At 43.3% G+C, this 24,615-nt stretch overlaps 1 protein-coding gene across 6 annotated transcripts in view; it reads right to left on the reverse strand.

Moving 5' to 3' along the window:
- HEMGN (hemogen) overlaps nucleotides 1–24,319 on the reverse strand; it is a 36,064-nt gene extending 11,745 nt beyond the window's left edge. For 2 of the 6 annotated variants that reach the window (XM_082694941.1, XM_082694943.1), the window contains exons 1-4: nucleotides 24,250–24,319; nucleotides 8,508–8,587; nucleotides 7,036–7,159; nucleotides 615–740 (exon numbers count right to left, since the gene is read on the reverse strand). In XM_082694941.1, the coding sequence (XP_082551067.1) occupies nucleotides 615–693 (79 nt within the window). In that variant the 5' untranslated portion in view covers nucleotides 694–740; nucleotides 7,036–7,159; nucleotides 8,508–8,587; nucleotides 24,250–24,319. Of the gene's footprint in view, nucleotides 1–614; nucleotides 832–7,035; nucleotides 7,160–8,507; nucleotides 8,588–10,324; nucleotides 10,455–24,249 lie in introns of those variants that run through there. The other 4 variants (XM_082694940.1, XM_082694939.1, XM_082694944.1 and 1 more) reach the window with 4 other exon arrangements.
- Nucleotides 24,320–24,615: the final 296 nt, after the last annotated feature.

The following is a 24,615-nucleotide window of genomic DNA, read 5'->3' on the forward strand; positions in this document are numbered from 1 at the left end:
TATTGGATCTTATAATTGTTCCCTCTGGAATCCTATCAATTTTATGTATTTAAAATATTTACTTTATAAAGGGGTCTATAGGTTTATCAGAATGTGGAAGAGATCCATGGCACAAAAAAAAATTTTTTTTAAACTATCTCAAGGCCTAGGGTTCTGCAAAATGTTTTGAGACATGTCACTTTAGAACAGACTCAAGACTAAGATTAGTGAGTCAAAAGAATTAGCTCTATTACAGATCGGCCATTAGGTAGACCAGATCTCTTTCCCAAAAATCATAGCAAATTTACACTACCATAGAAGTATAAGCATGTACTTGTCTTACCTCAGCCATCCAGTATTGGGTATTTTCATTATCTTTCACTTGAATATATTATTAATAACTTACTTGTTATCTCCTTATGTTTCTCTGACTTATTAGAATCAACACACTGTAAGTCACCTCAGAAGGTATATAACCCCAATACTTCCCATCTAACGTTATATGAACATAATCATGTCCTTTTTGGGGGACAGATCCATAAAATTTAGGAAAATAATCACAGCCCCAGTTCTTCCCAACAGTCACCAAGTCATCTGAGTGGCCACTAGAGACCTCTGAAGATCTCTCTCATTACCTGGAACATGGTTCTCTTCTTGACGAGGATTAGGTGTCTGACGGCGTTTTAAGCGAGATTGGTCCTTTCCCAAATCCATTTTGCTGTAATACCTTCCTGCTATTTGGTCTAACTTCCACAAGCAACCTTTTTAAAAATATCAAAAGCACCTAACAGTTAGACAGACGCAGGCACACAAGTTTACTTTTCACTTAACTTCCCGCCTAAAAGTTTTATCTGGTGGGACCACAGCTGTTGGGCACTTCTACTTTCTTTATCACACTGCACAGGTATGAGTGAGTAGGGGACATGGTTCCTACTGTCCTCATCCTGTAGCGTAGTTACTGGTTAGAGAGGGAACTACATGGCCACAGCCTGGCATGGCGCAACCATTTATTTCTGTTGCCTGAAAAGTGCCTGAGTCTGATGGTCCTTTTTGGAAGGACCTTTATACACTATGGAAGTAACATAGTGTAGAAAGAACCCTAGGTCTAGGACCTAACCAGTCCATGTCCTAGAATAAGTCACCCCTCCTTTCTGCGACTCTATGCAAGGTGGGTAAATACTTCCTGACTTGCCCACCCCGCACAGTTCTTGTAAAAAACTGAAGATAAGAATGTGAACACTATGAAGGGGTGAAATTAGACTTACAAGCTCTTCCTGCAAATGGCATTCTTTCTACCTTAATCCTTTGCAAAATAATGTAAAGTCTTAGAAATAAATTGAAAAAATTAAAAAAAAATAATGTAAAGTCTTGCTGTAGATGCTGTGAAATTTAGATGATAGCGCCAAAGAATAAAATTAGGAAACTGAAGCAAATCTGAACTCTTTTCTGTTCACCTGATCATTCTGCAGTGACTCAAGGTAACTAGTGAAATCCACTGTTACTTGTCCAGGAAATGTCAAAAAGAATTTCTTAATGAAAATATGACCATGTGATGCCACAGAAATTAAGTTGGAACCAGAGGAATTACTCCATCCCCGGTCGGTTACCCCATTTGAGAAGGCAAGGAGGCTGTTCAAGTAGGGAAGGACGACGGAACACACCTGGATGTGAGCAGCCCGTCTGAGAAATGCAGGATTAACAGTATTTGAGAGTCACAGATTGCACTGAAGCGAGTTTGAACGCCAGTGATGCTCAGTCCAGTTAAATAGTCTGGGGGCCAACAGACCTAGCTACACACGGGGACAATATCGGTACCTATCTCATGGTGTTATTGGGAAGATTAAATCAAATACTCTGTATAAGACATTTTCTATGTGCCCAGCATATTGAACTTGCTAACAAGTATTAGCTGCTTTTATTAATATTAAAAATATACTAACCAGATTTTGGTAAACCAAGTCATTGTTGGTGTTGTTTTTCAACGACTTATTTATTTATTTATTTGAGAGAGAGAGAGAGAGAGAGAGAGAGTACAAGTGGAGAGTCAGAGGGAGAAGCAGACTCCCTGCTGAGCAGGGAGCCAGATACAGGACTCAATCCCAGGGCCCCAAGATCATGACCTGAGCCGAAGTCAGACACTTAACTGACTGAACCACCCAGGTACCTCCCAAGACATAGTTTTAAATGCACTAAAGAAATGCAGGAAATCTGGAAAGAATCCTTTATAAACAGAAAACTTTTAAAATGTGAAGAGGTGCCCCGTGCTTTTCTAAACTCTTATGGCATTGGAAGTAGAAGGGCCCGCAAAACCATCTAGTTCCCTTCCCCATTTTATATATGGATAAACTAAGAGCCAAGGAAGGAATGATTTACCTGCCCCAAATTTTCTTACTTATTGCCAATAGCACCTCTTACTGATTATAAAACAGCTTATCTTTTTCAGGCTTGATCTTGTCTGGGTATGAAAATGTATGAACAGATGAGAGAAGCAAGTTTTTCAAACACACTGGAAAATATTGAGAATCACATAACACCCATATATACCCAGCACCCAGAATTAATGTGGTTTTCAGTCATCAGATCCTAATGCTTTAGCTTTACATTCCTAAATTTTCCAGTCTTTCTCTTCAGAAAACATCTAAAAACTCATAACCTCAGAGACTGTCTCTACAAAGGAGTCCTGGAAGGAATGGAAGGTGTAATTTGCAATTTGCTTCTTGATCATTTTTGGATTTTCAGATATAGGGCTTAAAGAAATCAAATAAAATTGGAGTAACTTTAAAAATTTTAAAGTAATATGTTGGTTAACTGAACATAATAAAAAAATAAAAAATTTTGGAGCGCCTGGGTAGCTCAGTGGGTTAAAGCCTCTGCCTTTGTCTTGGGTCATGATCCCAGGGTCCTGGGATTGAGCCCCACATCGAGCTCTCTGCTCCGCAGGGAGCCTTCTTCCTTCCCCCTCTCTCTCTGCCTGCCTCTCTGCCTACTTGTGATCTCTCTCTCTGTCAAATAAATAAAATCTTTTAAAAAATTAATTAATTAAAATAAATTTATATCTATTTAAATAAAATTAAAATATTTTAATAAATATTTTATACTTATTTTATATTTATATTAAAATTTTATAAAGAAATAAAAAATTTAAAAATAAAATTTTAAAGTAGTATAAAGTAAATGATAAAGTTTATCATTTAAAACTGGCATCTTAAATATTGATCCCTTTATTTGAAATGCTTTAATTCTTACTAGTTGTTTCTTATGATAGCTCAGTTAAATAACCTTATCAGATATCTCTGGGGTACCTTACAGAAGATGCAGAAGTACTTCTTAATGAGAATGATCTTTACTCAGGGCTTATTATGTTCAGTTCAGTGATTTGGTAAACCTTAGGGAATGCCACGTACTGTGTGCCAAAAGTTGACCAAGACTGTCAGGATGCAAAGACCGATGGATGTAGTCCCTGAATTCTGGGCACCGTATGCTCAAGAAAGTCATACACATCCTTATTGTAAGGAAATAATAGATTCTTTGGTCTGCTGCAGCCTTCCTAAGTTAATTCCACTCCTGCCTCATGTTCCTGTATCTAGAAGCAGACTGCGGAGGGACCATAAAAGGGTGGGGTCTCAAGTTAACAGTAGTAGGGCCAGTACTGGGTGGAGGGGGCCAGTGAAGGGACCTTGGAGTAAATTAGATTGGAAGTCAGGCAAGCTGTCTTTGATGTGATAAGCAGGCCAGAGCAGGAACTTGTCTGGGACAGCAAAGGAACAGCCACCGAAACAGAGGAAAACCAGAAAAGTATAGTGTCCCAGAAGTCACTTGAAAAAGATGTTTCGAGGAGGAGGGAGTGGGGGCGCCTGGGTGGCTCAGTGGGTTAAGCCGCTGTCTTCGGCTCGGGTCATGTTCTCAGGGTTCTAGGGTGTTCTCAGGGTCCTAGGATCAAGCCCCATGTCAGGCTCTCTGCTCAGCGGGGAGCCTGCTTCCCCCCCACCTCTCTCTGCCTGCCTCTCTGCCTACTTGTGTTCTCTCTCTCTATCAAATACATTTTTTAAAAAATCTTTTAAAAAAATTTTTTTAAAGAAAGAGGAGGAGGGGGTGTGATCAATTGTGTCAAATTTAGCTAATAGGTAGAGTAGAAGAAAGATTGAGGGTTGTCTATTTCCTAACAATTCAATTCATTATAGACTGCAGCCCAGAGGGGCCCTATAGACAGGACAAAGTTACATGATTTGCACTTCCTAGTGCACAACGAAGAGGCATTGCTCCTCCTACAAAAATTAAGAATTTCCCGTCAAGGGGCTCCAGGGTGGCTCAGTCAGTTAAGTATCTGACTTTGGCTCAGATCATGATCTGAGGGTCCTGGGATCAAGCCCCATGTCAGGCTCCAGGCTCAGTGGGGAGTCTGCTTGTCCCTTTGCCCCTCCCCCTGCTTATGCACACACACACACACACACACACACACACACACACACACACACACACACTCTTTCTCTCTCTCTCTCAAAAAATAAAAATAAAATCTTAAAAAAAAAAAAAAAGAATTTCAAGCCAACCACAGCAGAAAATTAAACCCAGCACAGGGCCTTTCCTACTTTCACAAGTGTTTCACGGGATCCTTGCAGTAGACATAAAATAATTATGGTCATTTTTTCAGATTTTTCAGACCAGTGTATGGTCATTTTTATACTGGTGCTAAGTATTGAGTGATTTCAGGTCACAGAGCTAGAGTAAATCTAGAACTTGGGCCTTCAGCCTCTGAGCCTGGTCTTCTTCCTACAAGACCAAACCAGTTATTGAGGGAGAGAATGGCTTTTCCACCTCCTGACCCATCTGGAGCAAGTTTAAATATTGACGTCCTGTTCATGCTTTTCAGAAGGCTGATTGAACCGTGCAGGTGTGGGGAGGAAGGAAACATGGCTAAGAACTTCTGCCCCAGGGCTCTTATGATGGGGGTGAGAAGGGAGAAGGGCACATGAGGTACTATCCCATCAAAAACATGGTCTGAGCTTGTCTGCTTATGGATGCCGCCGAGTACACATCGTTAAAGTTCCACTCCCACCGCCATCAGGTCTAAGTCAGAGTCTCCCAAGGGGCCTGAAGAGCTGTGGAAGCTCTTCATCAGAGGTCTGGGCTTTGAAACAACCAATGAGAGTCTGAGGAGCCATTTTGAACAATGGGGAGCACTTAAAGACTGTGTGGTAATGAAAGATCCAAACACCAAGTGCTCGAGAGGCTTTGGGTTTGTCACATACGCACCTGTGGAGGAGGTGGGGGCCGCCATGAACACAAGGCCACACAAGATGGATGGAAGAGTTGTGGAACCAAAGAGGGCTGTCTCAAGAGAAGATTCTCAAAGACCTGGTGCTCACTTAACTGTGAAAAAGACTTCTGTTGGTGACATTAAAGAAGACACTGAAGCACATCATCTAAGAGATTATTTTGAAAGGTACAGAAAAATTGAAGTGATTGAGATCATGACTGACCAAGGCAGTGGCAAAAAGAGGGGTTTAGCTTTTGTAACCTTTGACGGCCATAACTGTAGATAAGACTGTCATTCAAAAATCCCATACTGTGAATGGCCACAACTGTAAAGTAAGGAAAGCCCTATCTCAGCAAGAAATGGCTAGTGTGCTTCATCTCGCCAAAGAGGTCGAAGTGGTTCTGGAAACTTTGGTGGTGGTCGTGGAGGTGGTTTTGGTGGGAATGACAACTTTGGTCGTGGAGGGAACTTCAGTGGTCGAGGTGGCTCTGGTGGCAGTCAAGATGGTGGTGGATATGGTGCCAGTGGGGATGGCTATAGCAGTGCAACTTTGGAGGTAGCGGAAGCTATAATGATTTTGGCAATTAGAACAATCAATCCTCAAATTTTGGACCCATGAAAGGAGGAAATTTTGGAGGCAGAAGCTCTGGCCCCTCTGGTGGTGCAGGTCAGTCCTTTGCCAAACCACGAAAACATGGTGGCTATGATGGTTCCAGCAGGAGCAGTATAGCTACAGCAGTGGCAGAAGGTTTTAATTACTGCCAGGAAACAAAGCTTAGCAGGACCGGAGAGCCAGAGAAGTGACAGGGAAGCTACAGGTTACAACAAATTTGTGAACGCAGCCAAGCACAGTGGTGGCAAAGCCTATCTGCTACAAAGAAGACATGTTTTAGACAATACCCATGTGTATGGGCAAAAACCTCTAGGACTGTGGGCGCCTGGGTGGCTCAGTGGGTTAAGTCTCTGCCTTCAGCTCAGGTCTGGGATCGAGGGTCTGGGATCGAGGCCCACATCGGGCTCTCTGCTCAGCGGGGAGCCTGCTTCCCTCTCTCTCTCTCTGCCTGCCTCTCTGCCTACTTGTGACCTCTCTCTCTCAAATAAATAAATAAAATCTTAAAAAAAAAAAAACAACCTCTAGGACTGCATTCAAGACTATTTGTATAACAGGTTATTTCAGTTTCTGTTCTGTGGAAAGTGTAAAGCATTCCAACAAAGGGTTTTAATGTAGATTTTTTTTTGCTCCCATGCTGTTGATTGCTAAATGTAATAGTCTGATCCTGACGCTGAATAAATGTGTCTTTAAAAAAAAAAAAAACACACATGATCTGGTACAAGTGCACCAAAGCTAATGTGGTTATGTGTTTTCAGGCTATACTGATAATTATAGAGCCCCCAAACCAGGGGAGATCAGAGTCCTGCTACACTGTGGTTTGTCATGCTGTATCCGGAGCATCATACTGTGAGGACCATGGGCGTGATATTTGAGAATGTTCAGGAAAAAGAGGTAGGGTATGTAGCAGTACCCGGTGGTGTAATTTGGGGGGAAACTGCAGCGTTCTTGCTAATCCTTGACTTTTTCCCTTGTAAAACAGGAAAAGTAAAACTTCACCTGGATTCTGTGGTGGACAAAACCAATCTTGAGAGCTTTTTGTAGAATGAAAAGCACTGTGCGGATAGGAGTGTCCTAAACATGGGGGGTGTTCGTGGTATTGTTGGAGTGGTCTCATGACGCACCTAGGCATTCTCCTAGAGTGCATTTGCGTACACAAGTCAAGAAAGGGAAGATATCATACACTTACTTTTCTTAGTGTTCCTTCCTTGCTAAGATACTTTTCCAAAGCTTTCAAATTCTTTTCAAAGAGTGGATCAAACTTTGTTTTCCTAAGTGGAGAGGGAGAGTTTCTGGTTTCCCTCTCTCATGGTCTGTGGATACATGATAAATGAGTTCTGTCTCTGCTTAACCAGATGCTTCAGGACTCCTAGTGATAACATGGTCTACGGTTCTAGAACGGCGGCAACCTGCCTTTCAACCTAGTTTGTGGCAAAGGTCGTCCTTTGGCCTCCTCCACCAATGTTTATTTCTACTTCTTACTGTATAGACAAATAAGCACCTCCTGATGAACCATGAGTGGTCATTTGTCTGGGGAAGAACAATTCTGCTCCCACCTTGAGCCGCCATCACATCTTTCTTTCCCCAACTTCTTGAACTCCTACCATACTCAGTTGACCTTCTTTTCCCCACACCCCTTCTTCCTTCCTTCACACCTGCAGTCTAGTTTTTCTTTCCACATTTCGTTCTCTCATCAGTGATGCCTAGCGGCCAAGTCCCGTGGCCCCTCCGCAGTTCTACCTCTGAGAGGGAGAGACTTGCTCACGACCCCTCCCAGCACTTCCACCCTCCTTGAAACCTGCTCTGGCTCTTGGCATCTGTGAGGATCTATTTTTCACCTCTCTTCCACTTCCTCATCCTTCCGCACGGCTTCTCTTTCACTCCCCCGCAATGTGGGAGGTATTTCCCAAGGATGACTCCCTGATCTTTTCTCTGTATACTTCCACCCTTCTTAGGTGGTTGATCCAACTGTAGACCTTCTGTTATTACCTCTGTGCATATATCTTCTAAATAAATATCAGTCTGAGTTCTAAGTTCAAGTTTTCAAGTGTCTCTTGTATGTCATTCATTACAGAATATCCCACTGCACCTCCAACTTAGCATAACAAAAACCAATTCTATCTGCCCCCTCAGGCCACTTTCCTCTTTGGTTTCTTTCTGTCAGAACAATAGCACCATGCTCCTGGTCATCTAGTTGTAAATCTTCACCACTGTCTTCCCCTCTGTCTCCTCACTCCTTCTCACATCTGGGGGACACGGTTCCATCAGTTTCTTCTTCCCAGTGTCCCACATGTTCATTCCCACTTATCCTTCCCCATGCCACCATCCCAGAGAGGGACCTCACCTTCTCACTCAAGTACTGGAAAAGCTTCCTAGGTGGATTATCTGTTTCCATTTTCCCTCACTATCCCCAGACTGTCCTGCAGAAACAGCCAGAACATTCCCCTTATGGCTCACTCTGAACTGGTTACTACCTTGTATACAATACTGTCAAGTATCAGTAACACTTTCAGGATAAAGACTTAATTTCTCATCCTGGCCCTTACAGCCAACTTCCTGATCTTCTTTCCCATTCCTTTCCCCAAAATACCCAATATTCTAAGTAAACAGTGCCATTGGTCCTCTCTGTTTGCCCTTGGCTCTTTCTAACACCCACAGTACCTTTATTCACACCTCCTGGCTGTTCAGTGTTCTTTCCTTGTGTCTGCCCTTCCAGGTAGTGAGCGCCTCCATCACAAAGCCTTTGATGATGGTGATGATGATGGCGAGGAGGAGGAGGAGGAGGAGGAGGAGGAGGAGGAGGAGGAGATGTTAGCCACTTTACAAACACATAATAGGTACCTAATGTTTTATATACATTATCTCATTCAGCTAATATTATCTCTGTTTCACTGATAAGGACATTACTGGTTTAAAGAGATTAGGTTATATCCCAAGATCATCTAAGCGCATTAGTGCTAGATTTAGGGCTTAAAACCAAGGCAGTCTGTCTTTAAGTTCAGATTGACCATTCTGTTCTACTAACTCTTCGTACATAGAAGTGATCTCTCTTTCCAAACTGTAATCACACTTAAGGTGAGCTTCTTGTATAGTAAATACCACATAATAGTTTTAATTTTATTGTTCACATGTATACATCTTTTCTACAATATTCATTTGGCAAACACGTAACAAACATTTACTGCCAGGCTCTTCACGGAGAATTGGTGACATGGAGAAGAATCAAATAAGAGTCCTTTTCCCCCAAGAAACTCAGTCTGATTGAGGGTGAGAGATAACAAGCAAATCTGAATTCGAATATAACACAGTGTGGTCATTTTAATATTGATATTTCCAAATGCTCTGAGAGTAGATATGGAGTACTAATTCTATTGTCATAGAAGTGGAAAGATACGGATATTACACTGTGCACCACGGCTATAATTCTTATTTGTAACTGCCATGGAATGAATCTGCATTGGTCAACAAGCAGATTTGGGAAAATGAAGAGGTTTTATATGTATGTAATAGTGTCATGGTTTTTTTTTTTTCCACTTTATACTAGTGAGTTTTCCCCCTTTTAGTAATTTCACACACAAAAATAATAATAATAACCAATGTTTATTGAGCACCTGCTTACCATATACCAGGCACTATTCTAAGCACTTTATATAGAATTCATTTGGTCTCTGCAACTTCCTTTAAGGTAAGTAAGTATTGATATCCTTGCTTTACAGATGAAGAAACTGAAGAAGAGGCATGACCTTGCGCCGTAAATCACCCACCTAGTAAGTGGCCCAGCTGGGTGGTTTGGATCTAGAGATTTTTTTTTTTTTAAGATTTTTTTTAAAGAGAGAGTGAGCGCACAAGCAGGGGAAAAGGCAGAGGGAGAGGGAGAAGCAGACTCCCTGCTGAGCAGGGAGCCCGATGTGGGACTCGATCCCAGGACCCTGAGACCATGACCCGAGCTGAAAGCAGACACTTAACCAATTGAGCCACCCAGGTGTCCCAGCTGGATCTAGAAGACCATAGGTTTAATTACCTTGTTCTCTTACCTCTCAAGTCTACTTCTTTCATATTGAATAAAATAAGATAGCAATATATTTTCTTTTCCAATCCCCTCCCTCTCCTGGTTTCTCTTTTTCCCTCTCCCTTATACTTTGTTGACTCTTTATTCTGCCCAAAACAATGCAGGGTGTTGGAGATACAAAGGCAAATTAACAAAAAACAGCATACATAGAATAGTAAGAAAACATGGATGAGGGACACTAGCCAAGGTGGAAAGAGAAGGACTTCTTGGAATAGATGATCTTGAGCTTAGTTTTGAAGGGTGAATGGGAACTAACTATTGCAACACAGCAAGGCTAAGAGCAGAAAACACAGGCTCTGGAGTCTGATCTAAGGTTATTCACATCAGGTTGTGTACAACCTAGGGAAAGTTCCTTAAAACCTCCCACCCTTGATCCCCTTGTATATGGAATAGGTATCATAACACCCACCTCTCGTGACTATTACGAAAATTTAAAATGAAAAATTATGGAAAACATTCAGCTCACAGATGACCTTAATACGCTGGCTGTTATTATGATTGCTCATAATCTAATAGAACCACTAAATAGTAAAGCTGAGCAAGGCGTTAGAGTTATTTTCAAGGTAAGAAAGTGGAGATCCAGAGGGAGGCCAGTGTCACACAGGCATAGTGGCAGTTAGAACTGGAACCTGGATCCTTTAAGAGTTCTACCATTTTCCTTTTACTTGTCTGGTGTTCTGAACTCTCCTGTCTACAGGTCAATCTATTTCATTCCCTTGTTTAATATGTATTTCCCAAACTTTCCAATTGTTTACATTCCCTACTTGTGACTTTTGCCAGATTCTTGTAATAACATCTTCTATATTATTATTTGCTTAATATTTTTTCTTCAGATAAACCCATTTTTAATGAAAGCATTTCAAACATTTTTTTTTTTTAAAGTAGGCTCCAGGCCCCATGTGGAGCCCAAGGTGGGCCTTAAACTCACCACCCTGAGATCAAAACCTGAATTGTTTCAAATGGAAATTTTATATCACCATTGTATGCAGAAAACCAGTCACAGGTTTGTGCTGTAATAAATTCTATTTCATCCAAGGCACATTAAAGTAGATACCAAGCTATGAAAATAAAAAACATTTCATCTAATTATCTGCACTTCCCCAAGTGGAATGCATACCACATCTGGGAAATGCTGGCCTATGTAATTAATCAATGAACCTTCTCATTTTACAGAAGTTCTAGATCATGTCCAAATCCATCTGTAAACCAAACTGCCCTTTGCGGTGGCTGATTTATAACTCAGAAGAAACAGAGCAAAAGACTCACCTCACTCCTGGCCTGCTACTGACTCACTATTATTCAATCAGCAACTCTCATTAACATCTCTAGTTGAACACTAGCCTCTCCTATTTTTGCTATTTCTTCATCCCGTGGAGTTTTAGCAATTCTGGCAATGAACATACTCTAGAAACTAACATAATGGGGCGCATGGGTGGCTCAGTGGGTTAAGCCTCTGCCTTGGGTTCAGTCATGATTTCAGGGTCCTGGGTCGAGCCTCACGTTGGGCGCTCTGCTCAGCGGGGAGCCTGCTTCCCTCTCTCTCTCTCTGCCTGCCTCTCTGCCTACTTGTGATCTCTCTCTCTGCCAAATAAATAAATAAAATCTTAAAAAAAAAAAAAAAAGAAAGAAAGAAAGAAAGAAACTAACATGATGCTTTTGTTCCATTTATGAAGTTTCAAATCCCTGCTTCCAGCAGATTCTATCCCCCGACTTGGAATTTATAGTTAAATTAACCTAGATCTGTCCCTGCCCCAAAAGGGACCCCTGTGACGAACTGCAGCCTTCTGAATGGTTCTGCACACCATGCACCTGCTGCCCACCCCAACTCAGAGGGTCCTGCGCAGGTGTGTTTTCAGTAAATAGTCATCGCCTGAACCAATTGGGGTAAAGGGGCTCTGGCTAGAACTGCTGCCACTAGGTGGACATCTACGGCAATTGCACCATTCTCACCTGCCAATGAAGTCAGAGCTTTGGCTCCAGCACTTTCTTTTGGAGGCAGCCAGCCTTCCTCCCTCATTTACTGACACTCTCTGTTCCTCCTCCCTGCAAGCCCTCCTACGGTGAGTTAGCACTGGGGACGTTTGCATACCAAACACTTAGCTAATTGATATTCTGTCACAATCTGCTCAACAAATGGTAGGCTTTTTTGTTTTGTGTGTGCCCCCCATCCCCGTGTGTGTGTGTGTGTGTGTGTGTGTGTGTGTGTGTGTGTGTGTGTGTAGTGACATGTTGGTTGTATTTTTAGCCAGGTTGGGAAAGGAAGAGCAGGAATTACTCTGGCAGGCAGAAAATGTCTTGCCAGGGTCTTTCTTGCCTGGCGTTCTCTTAAGTGGCTGTGAGCGCCTTTAACAGATGGAGTTCAGTTATATGCTCCAATCTGATTTTATCAGCACATATCCTGGGCAAGTTCAACTCGAGGATGAAGACTTCCTTTGTGCTTCTATATGTGTTGTCTTGTCACCCTTTCTTGTTAGTACTCTCTCCTCATTTTAAGGAAACCAGCCTTGGTCAGCCATGAGAGACACCCGTGTGGGAGTCACGTAACAATGTCTGACACTCCATGGGGATAGAAGATGGTGGCAGTCCTGGCCCAGCCTTTGTAGTGAACCTTCCAACCTCCCCCATCAGCAAGAAGCACTTTTTATTCTTAAAGTAAGTGGCACAACGTTCTTGGTAATCAAGAGACACTAAAACAAACCCAGACAGAAGAGCCATCCTCTAAGACCACCAGCAGCACCCAGAATGGCCCATAATTCTTCTATCTGAAATAGGAGGTCATGTGTTACTATTGATATAGCCTTTATCATTAAAGTTGGACATTGCACTTCACCTCTCAGGAAACATTAACTCAAAGGAACCACTACCACCCTGAACAGCATGTGGTACAGCGGGTAGAGCCTGGGCCCTTGGATCAGAAGATAAATAGGGTATCTATTTGCACAGAACTGCTATTAGCTGATGTTTTTACCCAGTCCAGATGGGTGTATAATACTTCTTTCTCATACAGGGAGACTGGGGAGAACCTTGTCAGACAGAACATAAATAACTTCATTGGTCCATCCCATGAAGGCAGACGTTACTTTCTAGAAAACCACACACCTACTCTGACTTATGGAAACCTCCATTCCCATATCCCACTACCAAATATGACACCGAAATGGATTTAGTCATCTCTCTGAGAGGAAAGAATAGAGTGGAACTGCACTAATCCAGTCAGTTTAATTCCCCTTTAATGGGAACTAAATTAAGATCTCAATAATACATGATGACAGTTCTGCTTTCTAGTCTTATATAGAAACTACGCCTCTAGCTCTAAATCCTAGTTATCTCTGACAGAGGAAGTGAAGCATTGATCAAGTAATAGAGTTGTTATGTTGTAGGGAGTAAAAGGAGTGGAAAGAAGAGATTGATGGCGGGGGGGGGTGGAATAAATAAGTACCAGGGGGAGACGTCTGGGTAAGTCAGACAGGGATGCCAGGCTGGGAGGGCGAGCTATTTATTTTGGGATTTACGAGGGAGCTCAGAATTGTGCTTAACGAAGTTACATGAACCTGGGACACAGTAAACACTAAATTTCACAGAATCTCATAGCTGGAAGAAATCTTTAAAGTCATCTGGTCCCAAGAAATGCCTGGAAACCCTCTATAGACTCAGTTTACTAGAATATGTTTCTGTTTTTAAGCACTTTGTTAAGGAAACCAGCAGGTACTTTTTAAGTAACCCCCATTTGTTATAGTTCTGATTGTTACTTCACAACCCTGGGAAAGTCATTTCCTATTTAGGGGCCTCTGCTCAAAAGTGTGACCTCTCTGGCTATGAGTTTCCGTTTCTATAAATAACCACCCCAGATCTCTCCTACCTGCCCCTCTTCATGGAGAACAGGCAAAAGAAAAAGGGAGAAGTGGGAGTGTCTTGGTAACCCTGAGGTATGGTGCACTTTCAAAAACATGACGAGTGTTGCTTTCCCTCCTATATTCCTCACCAGTAACATCCCCCCATGCTGTGCAAGAAGGGCAGTGTTCCATCCCTCTCTGTTCTACCAAGAAGCTTCTCACCCTTGCTCTTCATTCTTTTCATAGAGTGACCCACAGACGCTATAAGAGCATTCACCCAGGGATCCTGAGCTTTTGCACAAAAAACAAGGAACAGGCTTGTGCTGGTCACAGTGCTGGCTGCCTGGGGTGGGGATAGGGGAGGGCTAGTGTGCAGGGAGGCTTAGCAGTGGTCTTCTGGCTCCTCCCCACATCCTCGACTACCAGGGCCACCTGTCCACAGGCCTCTATGGACCCCTGAAGAACCCAGCGTAGCAGCCCACACAGAGGAGCCTCGTAGTCCTGGGTTTTCAGTCACAGTGGAGCCTCCTAATGGCCCAGACTGTTGTTCCCTTTAAGAGGCATTTAGTAAGTGTTTGTGATGCGTCAGGCCCCGTGCTTGCCACTGGGGATAAGAGATGAGTCAGATGCACTGCCTTCCCCAGAGACCTCACAGATTAGTGGGAGAAATAGACTCATGAGTGTCATACACAAGACAGGTTATGACCAAAGCCTGAATGGTGTTTGGGCTTAGCCGATGGATCACTTCAGTCTGTCTGAGGCTCTGGTTCAACTTCTCAGAGGAGATGAGGTTCAAACAGAACCTTAACAGGGGTGTAGAAATTCCCCAGGGGAAAAGAAGAGGCATTGCAGGCAGGGGAATCTCCTAGTACAAAGGCACAGAGCTGTAGGAGGACACCTGGGTTCTGGGTAATGGGAAGGCCGGAGTGTGTGCTCCCGTCAGGGAGTGGGAAGACCTGAAAACAGAAGGCTTGTGAGGATCCAAGGAGCAGGCCTTTATGATGTCATGGCAGCCACTGAAGGATTTTAGGGAGGAAATGTCATGGTCAGGTAAGGTTCTTAGAGCATTTAGGTGACAGTGTGGGGGCTGGGTGGGAAAGGAGAGAGAAGATAAATTAACTGAGGGTACTGAAAGGAAGGGACAGATCCTAGAGAGATTGAGGAGGTAGGATTGATAGACCTTATTATGAAAAAGTCTAAGAGCTTCTGGCACAGGAAATTAAAAAAGAAAGAAGGCACACTGAAAATTTAGTGAGGGCCCACAGGTAAGATGACAAGATATCTTACATCAACTTGACTTCAACTTCTTGACTGCCTGGCCAAGATGGCCTGGGTAATGTTTGCGGAAAGGAGGTCAAAAGCTTTTTTACAAATGATTTTTCCTAGCTGCAGAGAAGGATTCGGCAGATCTGGCTGACTGAGCCAGTCTTCCCTTCCTTCTTCTCTCCTGCTCCACGTATCTCAGTCCTGAAACTGATTGCTGTGTCAAGGAGGTTGCCTTCCCCAAATAGAAAAAGAGCCTCATTTGAGTTAAGGATTGGCAAATAACCGTGTAGGATCTCCATGCATCTAGATCTATGCATAATCACCAAGAACCGCATAGCTCAAAATGCTCTACTATCTCTAGCATACAGTTACAGACCAAGCAGGGGGGAAATTTCCAGAAGAATCGATATTTGGGCTGGGTCTGGAAGGAAAGCAAAGGAAACACAAATGTGCTAAAATCATATCTTTCTTGGTTTGGCACCTAGAGTGCTCTAGGGATGAACTGTCCAATATGGTAACATGTGGCTATTGAACCCTTGAAATGTGACTAATGTGATTGAGGAACTGAATTTTTTACTTAATTTGTATTACATTAAATGTAAACCATTCCTTGTAGCTAGTGGCTACCATCCTGGATAGCACAGCTCTGGAGTGCATTTAACAAGCCCGGATTCTGTTTGAGATGTTCATTCTTTGCTTCATTCTCCTTGTGACCCTCCTCTGTCCCTGCTCTCTTCTGCCTAGTCCTTCCATTTTGATTACCAACTGGCTATCTTCCAGCTTCGAACACTGGTTCTACTTCCTGGTTATTGATTTCCTCTCTCTCTCACCATAACGGAACCCTGGACTATCTTCCATTTGACTCATGCCTTAATACCTCCCCGGTTTGTCCCACCACATGTGTGGACCTGGCTAAAGTAGGATTCAGAGAATCCTCTCCTGCCACATTGGGCCCTTCAACAGGTCTCATTTCCTCCTTTTCCGTGGTTTCTTTTCTAGGTCCCTTGAACCAGCCAGTTAGTGATGTGGAATATTCTTTGATGTTCTCCCTCCCTGACAAGCTGAGTTAGAGGATGGGACAGTTGAAAGAAAAGGAAGGTGGGAGGGAGAGTTCTAATAGATTGAATGACTACTTTGATCTGAGGTCTCTGGTAATAGGTCAAGAGCTCCATCCGGAGGCCTTCTCTGTTGTTTTTAACTTTGATTTGGGTAAAGATTGCAATATTGATAGATTGTTTACCTTTGTGGATGAAAGGGATAGACTCAGGATAGATTCAAAAAACGGGTCGGGGTGCCTGGGTGGCTCTTTGGTTAAAGCCTGTACCTTTGGCTCAGGTCATGATCCCAGAGTCCTGGAATCAAGTCCCCTATTAGGTTCATTGCTCGGTGGAGAGTCTGCTTCTCCCTCTCCCTCTGCCAGCTGCTCCCCCTGCTTGTGCTCTCTCTCTCTCTCTCTTGTATCTTTCTCTCTCTGTCAAATAAATAAAGTCTTTTAAATTTTTCAAAAAAAAGCTTTTGATAGGCCAAATTTAACACGACAAAATGGAATGATGACAAGTCTCAGATCCTGTATTTAATGGATTTAAATGGCTAATTGCTTATATGTCAATACATGGCTCAGAAGGCTTGGTGGGTTTTGCTGATTCTGAATCAGTGGTGGATAATAAGAAAGGTAATATACTCCGGGAAAGCACTACAGAATCATATCTATGAGAGATCTGTACATTTCCACAGCAATCAGAACATACCTGGATCACTGTTTCAGGTTCTGAGCATCTCACTTAAAAAAAAAAAAAATGGTGGGGGGAACATTGATTAACCAGCCACAGGGGTAAAGGGACTGGTAACCCATCATATGAGAACTGAGCCACCTGAGGCTTGGAAGAACAGACCATGAGGATGGGATTACCATCCTCAGTCTCTGCAGGGCGTTCACAGGACAGAGAGCAGACATTCTCAGGGGCTCCCGACGGCAGAGCAAAAAAAACAGAGTGAAAATTCAAGCCGACTTCAGCTCAGTGTGATGAAAATGTTCCCAACTGAACTGTGATTTTTGGCATTGTAACCTGCAGAGGCAGAATTTGGTAGAGCCTCCGGAGGAACGATGTTAAACATGCCCCAGAGCTAGTCTGCTCAAATATTGATTGTCTCTCCAGTGACGATGGCTCATTCAAATCTGTAAGCCCCATCCTTGCTGACCCCGTGGAGCTGGCAGGTTCTATATTAAGTGTCAGACTCTTCTCATTCTAGCTCAGCATTCTAATTAAATAACCGTGGCTCCTTGCATGTGGCAAACAGGTTTCAGGCACAGAACCTCTAGCACCAAGCAGAATGGCAACATAATTTTAGCTCCGAAGCAAAATGGGTCTCACAATAGCAACAGTGGGGCGTGTGCATTAACATTTGAATATGCTGTATAATAAGCCTGTTAATTACTCTGAGAAGAATACTTGAAGAATAAAATAAGCTGTGACCATTGGAGGAGAAAGTGGCTAGCCACGGATAGGATGGCTGCTGCTTGATATTCAAAAATACATGACAGCTCTCATCACAGGTAAAAAATAAAATTACTGGGATTATACACCGTGATGAGAGCGGCAGGAAGTGATTGGAATTTTATTGGAAGGAAGTCTGTGGTATAGCTGTTGTCGTCGTCGTCGTTTGCCACACTCAGATTTATTACTAATAAAAATGTGTTTCTGTCTGGTGGTTTCGTTCCTTTGAGCAGTTTAGGTGTGAACCTGTTACTGTATTGCTCATCTCAACTGTGCAGAAAACGGCTGGCAGTTTACAAGGGAGATGAGGACCTGGGAGGGGAAGGTCTCCGGTTGGACATGGGGCCATGATAACCACCTTGTGCTAGAAGAGAAGCTGTAGGGACACTCGGGCGCCTCAGTCAGTTAAGCGGCTGCCTTCCGCTCATGTCATGATCCCAGGGTTCTGGGATCGAGTCCTGAATGGAGCTCCTTGCTCAGCAGGGAGCTGGTTCTCTCTCGGCCTGCCACTCCCTCTGCCTGGGCTCGCACTCGCTCGCTCTCTCTCTGACAAATAAATAAATAAAATCTTTAAAAAAAAATACAATAGAAGCTGTAATGATGACCCAGTACCCCATGCCTTGGACAACCTAAGAGGGCAGTTCTTAAAGTCTGGTCTGCAGACCTCGCTGCGATCCTGCTACTCTTTCAAGGGGTCCATAAGACCAAATTATTTGTATAATAATAATAAGATATGATTTGTCTTTTCCACAGTATGGAACAACTATATACTATATGATTCATTTCTATGAAATGTCCCAAACAGGAAAATCTGTGGAGACAGAACGCAGATAAGCAGTTGCCAGGGACCAGGAGAGGTCAAAAGGGAGAGCCTAATGGGTACAGGGTTTCCTTTTGGGGTGAGGAAAATGTTCTGGAACTAGGTAGCAGTACTGATGATGAATGTCCTAAATGTCACTGAAAATAAAATAGTGAACTTTATGTTATGTGAGTTTTACCACAATTTTTTTTAAAAGACCAAAAAGAGAGATATAGAGAAAGAGAGAGTAAAGTTTGCACATTGTACCACATGAGAAATTTTTCCTCTCCAGAATTTTGAAACTTGAGGGGTTTCTAGTCCTGAAAGCTTTCCTCTTTGCAAGGCCTCAATAGCTACAATTCTTTTTTTTTTTTTTTTTAAGATTTACTTATGTAGGGGCTGCTGGGTGGCTCAGTAGGTTAAAGCCTCTACCTTCAGCTCAAGTCATGATCTCAGGGTCCTGGGATCAAGCCCCACATCGGGCTCTCTGCTCAGCGGGGATCCTGCTTCTCCCTCTCCCTCTGTCTGCCTCTGCCTACTCTCTGTCAAATAAATAAATAAAATCTTTTAAAAATCTTAAAAAAAAGATTTACTTATGTATTTATTCTCACAACCTGTGAGATCATGACCCATAAAATCATGACCTGGGCTGAAATCAAGAGTCAGATGCTGGGGTGCCTGGGTGGCTCAGTGGGTTAAGCCGCTGCCTTCGGCTCGGGTCATGATCTCAGGGTCTTGGTATCGAGGCCCGCATCGGGCTCTCTGCTCAGCGGGGAGCCTGCTTCCTCCTCTCTCTCTCTGCCTGCCTCTCTGCCTGCTTGTGATCTCTCTCTGTCAAATAAATAAATAAAATCTTAAAAAAAAAAAAAAAAAGAGTCAGATGCTTAATTGACCAGGTGCCCCAATAGCTACAATTCTTAAAGTAAAGAAACATTTTTCTTATTCCCTGAACATGCTAGCCTCTTTTAAACCATCTCTTTGGACTTTACCCAATGCTTTATCCTTTTGCCTTATCTTTTCTGTTGACCTGGAAAGTTAGTACTTGTTCTTTAAAGTCCATCTAAAATGAGGGGTGCCTGGGTGGCTCAGTGGATTAAAGTCTCTGCCTTCGGCTCAGGTCATGATCTTGGGGTCCTGGGATCGAGCCCCTCATCAGGCTCTCTGCTCAGCAGGGAGCCTGCTTCCCCCTCTCTCTCTCTGCCTGCGTCTCTGCCTACTTGTAATCTCTGTCTGTCAAATAAATAAAATCTTTTAAAAAAGTTTTTTTTTAATTATTTAAAATGACATTCCCTTGGTGAAATCTTCCTGGACGTGCACCCCAACCCCAGGAAGAAATGGCCAGTCTGGGTTCTTATAGTACTTTAGTCATATTCCTGATATAAAGAATTGTATCACAGTTACTCACAATACATCACTTTTTGTTAATATGTCTGTCTCTCTTAAAAGGTGAGTCTTAAGAGTGGGAGTAATTCTCATTACCCGAAAAGCCCAGTACATCCACATACCCCTCACCCCACACCCCTGTAGCTCTCCAAATGCTGTGCCGATTAACAACTTTATAGTAAGTAGTTTTTAAAAGGCTTTACAAACATAGACTCATTTAATCCTTCTAGCTTTATATACATTTTATAGATGGTTCACCTGAGGTAACAAAAACTTTAGGGCATGAAGAGGTGTTAAAACAGCAAAGTCATGGGCACCTGGCTGGTTCAGTCGGTTAAGCACCTGCCTTCATCTCAGGTCATGATCCCAGGGTCCTGGGATTGAGCCACATATGAGGCTCCCTGTTGACCAGGGAGCGTGCTTCTCCTCCTCCTTTTCCTTCTCCCTCTGCCTGCCACACCCCTTGTTTGTGCTTTCTTTCTCTGTCAAATAAATAAATAAAATCTTAAACACACCCACACACACACACATCAAAGCCATGTGACAGTAAAACCACAGGACAGCATCTGCTCTCAAACTTGGCACATGGTTGATCATCAGTAAATGCCTGTTCTGACAAGAGAAGGAAAAGCTAATAGTATTAGGTAAAGAAAAGGTTCCCATATCTCTTTTAGACTTCACAGTGTTAGAGCTGGGAGGGGACCTTGGCTATCTCCCCGTGCAAGTTAGGGATAGAACAGGGGAGGTGCCAGGCAGTCCTGTGGAGCCTGGAGCTGGAGCCGAATGGGAGAGATCAGGAGCAGGGAAAGAGATCTCCCAGAAGGCGAGAGAGTGAATAAGCTGAGAAAGAGTGGGGAGGGGAGCTCAAGATGATTATTCGACCAGCACTAAGGAAACCCCCACACCCAGGAGAAAGGCGGCAGAAGGCCGGAGAACTAAGACATGGGGAAAGCCATGGAGTAATGCAAGATGGCCCAGAGCATGCATGCCCCCCAGGGGATAAAGTCTCAAATCAAAGAGCAAGTCAAGGCTTCCTCCAAAAACCAGCTGTAGCTCTTGTCCCACACCGCCCTGATAGATCTGCCCAGAGGCAGCTACTGCCAACTCTTCCAGCTTCTGAGGTGTACCCCGTATTTATAAACAGTTTCCCTTGCTATTTCTTCATCTCTCCACGTTTGCTGTTACATATTGACCTCCTACCATTCAAAGATGAGGATTTAGCTCTCCGCTACCTCCACGAAGCACTGGGTGTGCATCAGCCAACTGGAAACCAAGTGACCCAGCTGAGGGGGAGACAATTGCTACTTAGCAGGTTACCGCCAGGGACTCAGCTCCAGGTTGGCGGGTTGTGTTTTTGTTTCTATAGGCCGGGAAAAAAAAAAAAAAAAAGTATGTTTTTTTGCAAGTCACCCAAACACAGCTGAAAAACGGGGACTTAACCATGAAGCTCACACTAAGGGTCCCGGGTCATTCAAGCTTCAAGGTTGGTTTGATTTAGCAGAACACCTGTGTCATCGATGCTGATTTCCGTGTGAGATGGCCACCGACAGTCCCCGGGGTCCTCACCCACATCCAGACAGAGAAAGGTCATTTCTGGAAGCCTCTTTCTCAAAGACCTCAGCAAACCTCCGTTAGTCTAGATTGGGTCATGAGCCTGTAGTGGGTACCGTGAAGCTCTGCTCAGTTTCCCTCGTCAGGCTGGACATAGTGGTGTCTCAGATGCTGAGAATATTCTTGCAGTCAGTCTCAGGTCTCAGGAAATCACTTCCCCCAAGGTTTTATACCTCCCCCCAACCAAACCAAGGTGCTGTCTGAGGCTAGCCACTGGCTGATGAGCCTGGGCCCTACGCTTCAATTTGGAACGATTCTGAAGGGTCCTCCCCATTCTCAAGTCCTTGGTGGGATCATCTGAGGCCTTGGTTGTAACTACATTGCAGTTAGCTGATCAGCTCTGTCCACATCTGCCCTGGTGTGTTCACGTCCCCACAGATGTATGCCCTAAGAACACCCCTTAACAGACCTTGTGCATGTTACTCTCCATCTCAAATCCATTTCCAGGGAACCCAATCTAAGACAGTCCTCACTTCTGGATCAACAAAGGTAACAAGAGGTGAGACTATGCTGATGAATTAGGACTAATTTACATGCCCTATTATAGAACCAGGGTGGGATCAGCTTCTCCCAAAGCATATAGGCTGAGGCAGGGAAGATGGGGACTGGAACAAAACTTTGAATTGTTGATAAAAAAGGGAAGAATCGGGGTGCCTGGGTGGCTCAGTGGGTTAAGCCGCTGCCTTTGGCTCAGGTCATGATCTCAGGATCCTGGAATCGAGTCCCGCATCGGGCTCTCTGCTCAGCAGGGAGCCTGCTTCCTCCTCTCTCTCTCTGCCTGCCTCTCTGCCTACTTGTAACCTCTCTCTGCAAAATAAATAAATAAAAATAAAAATAAAAAAGGGAAAAATCATCCTGAGAAGGAAATGCTACAGATATTTTGATCCTTCAAGAGAGCCAGAAGCAGTTTATGTTAAAAAAAAAAAAAATCTCGTGATGTTTCCACATTGGAAACGAATTGAGGTATTTTTAAATGCCATGAAGAGCCCACAAGACATAGTCCAATACTGGCCCACATTTCAGCAGTTGGCAACCTTAGCCAGAAAAAAGCAAGTGTAGTTTGTAGCTCCAGAGACCAAAGTTAGGACTGATAGCTACGTGAAATCAAGATTTCAGCTCCTCTAAAGAATAGTTTCCTAATGATCTGAGTGATATAAAAATGGAATGAAGCATCTAAGGAGGAGGTGAGTTCCTTAGCACCAAAGTTCATGTTTGAGTCACCCTAGAATTTGAACGCTATGATCTTTGAGATCCTGTTCATTGATACCCATAGAAAGTGCCCTACCTTTACAAAATATCATTGATACACCCTTATCCTGATCTTAACAACAAACAGCATTGGGATTCCACCAGTAGTACTGCTGAAACACGACTCAGTTTCCTTTTCCTGGAATACACCCCACTTGACTCATCACTTCTGGATATCTACTTAAGTTTATCAAGGGAAAAAGGTTTCTTGTCTTAGATATAAAGATGCCCCTAGCAAACCCTTTATAAATATCTTGATAACCTCTGTTGCTTAGAAATTAGCATTATATTCTAGCATGTCAGAGCTGGAAGCATCTCAAAGATCATGTAGTCCTGTTCCTTCATTCAATAGAAGACCCAGAGAGGGGAAAGAACTTAACTTACACAGTAAAGACAAGATCGGGGTCCAGAATTCTTTACTCTTGGAGAAGAGTTCTTCCCACTGCAACCCAAGTGATTTTTTTTTTTTTTGTCATTAGGCTGAAATAGTTTCCTATCATCCAGCTATCCCAGAGTGACAGGATTAATGGGCTAATGGACTTCAGGGTTCTAGGAGCAAGCCAGTCTCAGCACCCATTCCCTTTCAGGAGCTTAGAGTACGAAACCATTTATAGAGATAGTTTCTTTGATTACATTTAGAAGTTATTTGTTTTAAAAGTATTATGTTCACATGGTTCCAAATTCGGTGTTCTTTTCTCAATCTCACTATGCCATGAAAAAAAAAAATGCCACGGTACGTGGTAAGAACTTAGTCATCCTGCGAGAAGCAGGATGAAAGGTATGGTGGGTCTGGAGGGCGAAGAGCCACTGAACCAGGGCTCCTTAAATTCCCTAATAGGACGAGCCTGCAGAAGGAACAATCAGCCCAACCTGTAAAGAAAAGAGGGACTCAACGGGCAGATAAATGATCACCTTGAAATACGACTTGTTTCATCCCGCTCCTTCATCCCATACATCTAATCTGACATAAAGCCTGGTCGAATCTTCCTGTGAAATATGTAGCTTGCCTGTCCCTCCTTCTCTCCCCTCACAGCAAAAAACTTGATCTGGACTTGAGTTACCTCACACGGAGATTATTGTCACAGGCTTTTAACTGACCTCCTCCAGGTACAGAAATAGCCTTAACCTAAATGAACATGTCTTTCACCTGGTTTCATTAATAGCATGTGTGTACATTATGCCGGTCTTTAAAAAAGGCTAGCTGTTTACCCTTCAACTCCACGTAGTGGAAAAAACACTGTTAAGTGCCATAAAAAGACGTGCTCCAGGTCAGGAACAAGGCTGGTCACCAGAGAGAAGAAACTTCTCAGAAAATGGGTAAACAAGTTGCATTATTATTTTTATACATTAATATAGGACTCATGAATTAGAAGAAGTGAACACCCAGCAACCCAGATAAATCTAAAAAATACCACGTTGAGTGAAAGAAGTCAGACACGAGAGATGATTTCATTCATACGAAGTTCAAGAACAGGCAAAACCATCTTTTGGCAATGTAATTTGGGATGAGGGTTGCCTCTGAGCAGGGCACTGGAAGGGTTACAGGGGAATGGGATAGCCATACTTTCTAACTTCTTTGGGGTATCGGTTTTATACATATATACCTTTGTTAAAACTCACCAACTGTACGCTTAACATCTGCCCATTTTACCCTATGGAACTATTCCTCAATGTAAGTGAGCAAGTGAGAGAAACCTACCTGCTCAGGCTGTTGTGGCAAGAAGAACCAGGATGTCCGGTGAAAAACAGTGGCTTCCTAGGAGGCCCCAGCCCTCTCTCAGCTTCTCAGTAAAGAACATCTGAAGAATTGGAGAAATTAGAATCTCCCGACACCATGCAAAACCGGACAGAAAAGCGATGCTATGGTCTCAGCATCATCCCCCCCCCCCTTTTTTTTAAAGATTGTATTTATTTATTTGACAGAGAGAGAGATCACAAGTAGGCAGAGACAGGCAGAGAGAGAGGGGGGAAGCAGGCTCCCTGTCTAGCAGAGACCCCGATGTGGGACTCAATTCCAGGACCCTGAGATCATGACCTAAGCCGAAGGCAGAGGCTTAACCCACTG

This window comes from Mustela nivalis (assembly GCF_964662115.1).
Source record: "Mustela nivalis genome assembly, chromosome: 13".
Taxonomy (NCBI): Eukaryota; Metazoa; Chordata; class Mammalia; order Carnivora; family Mustelidae; genus Mustela; species Mustela nivalis.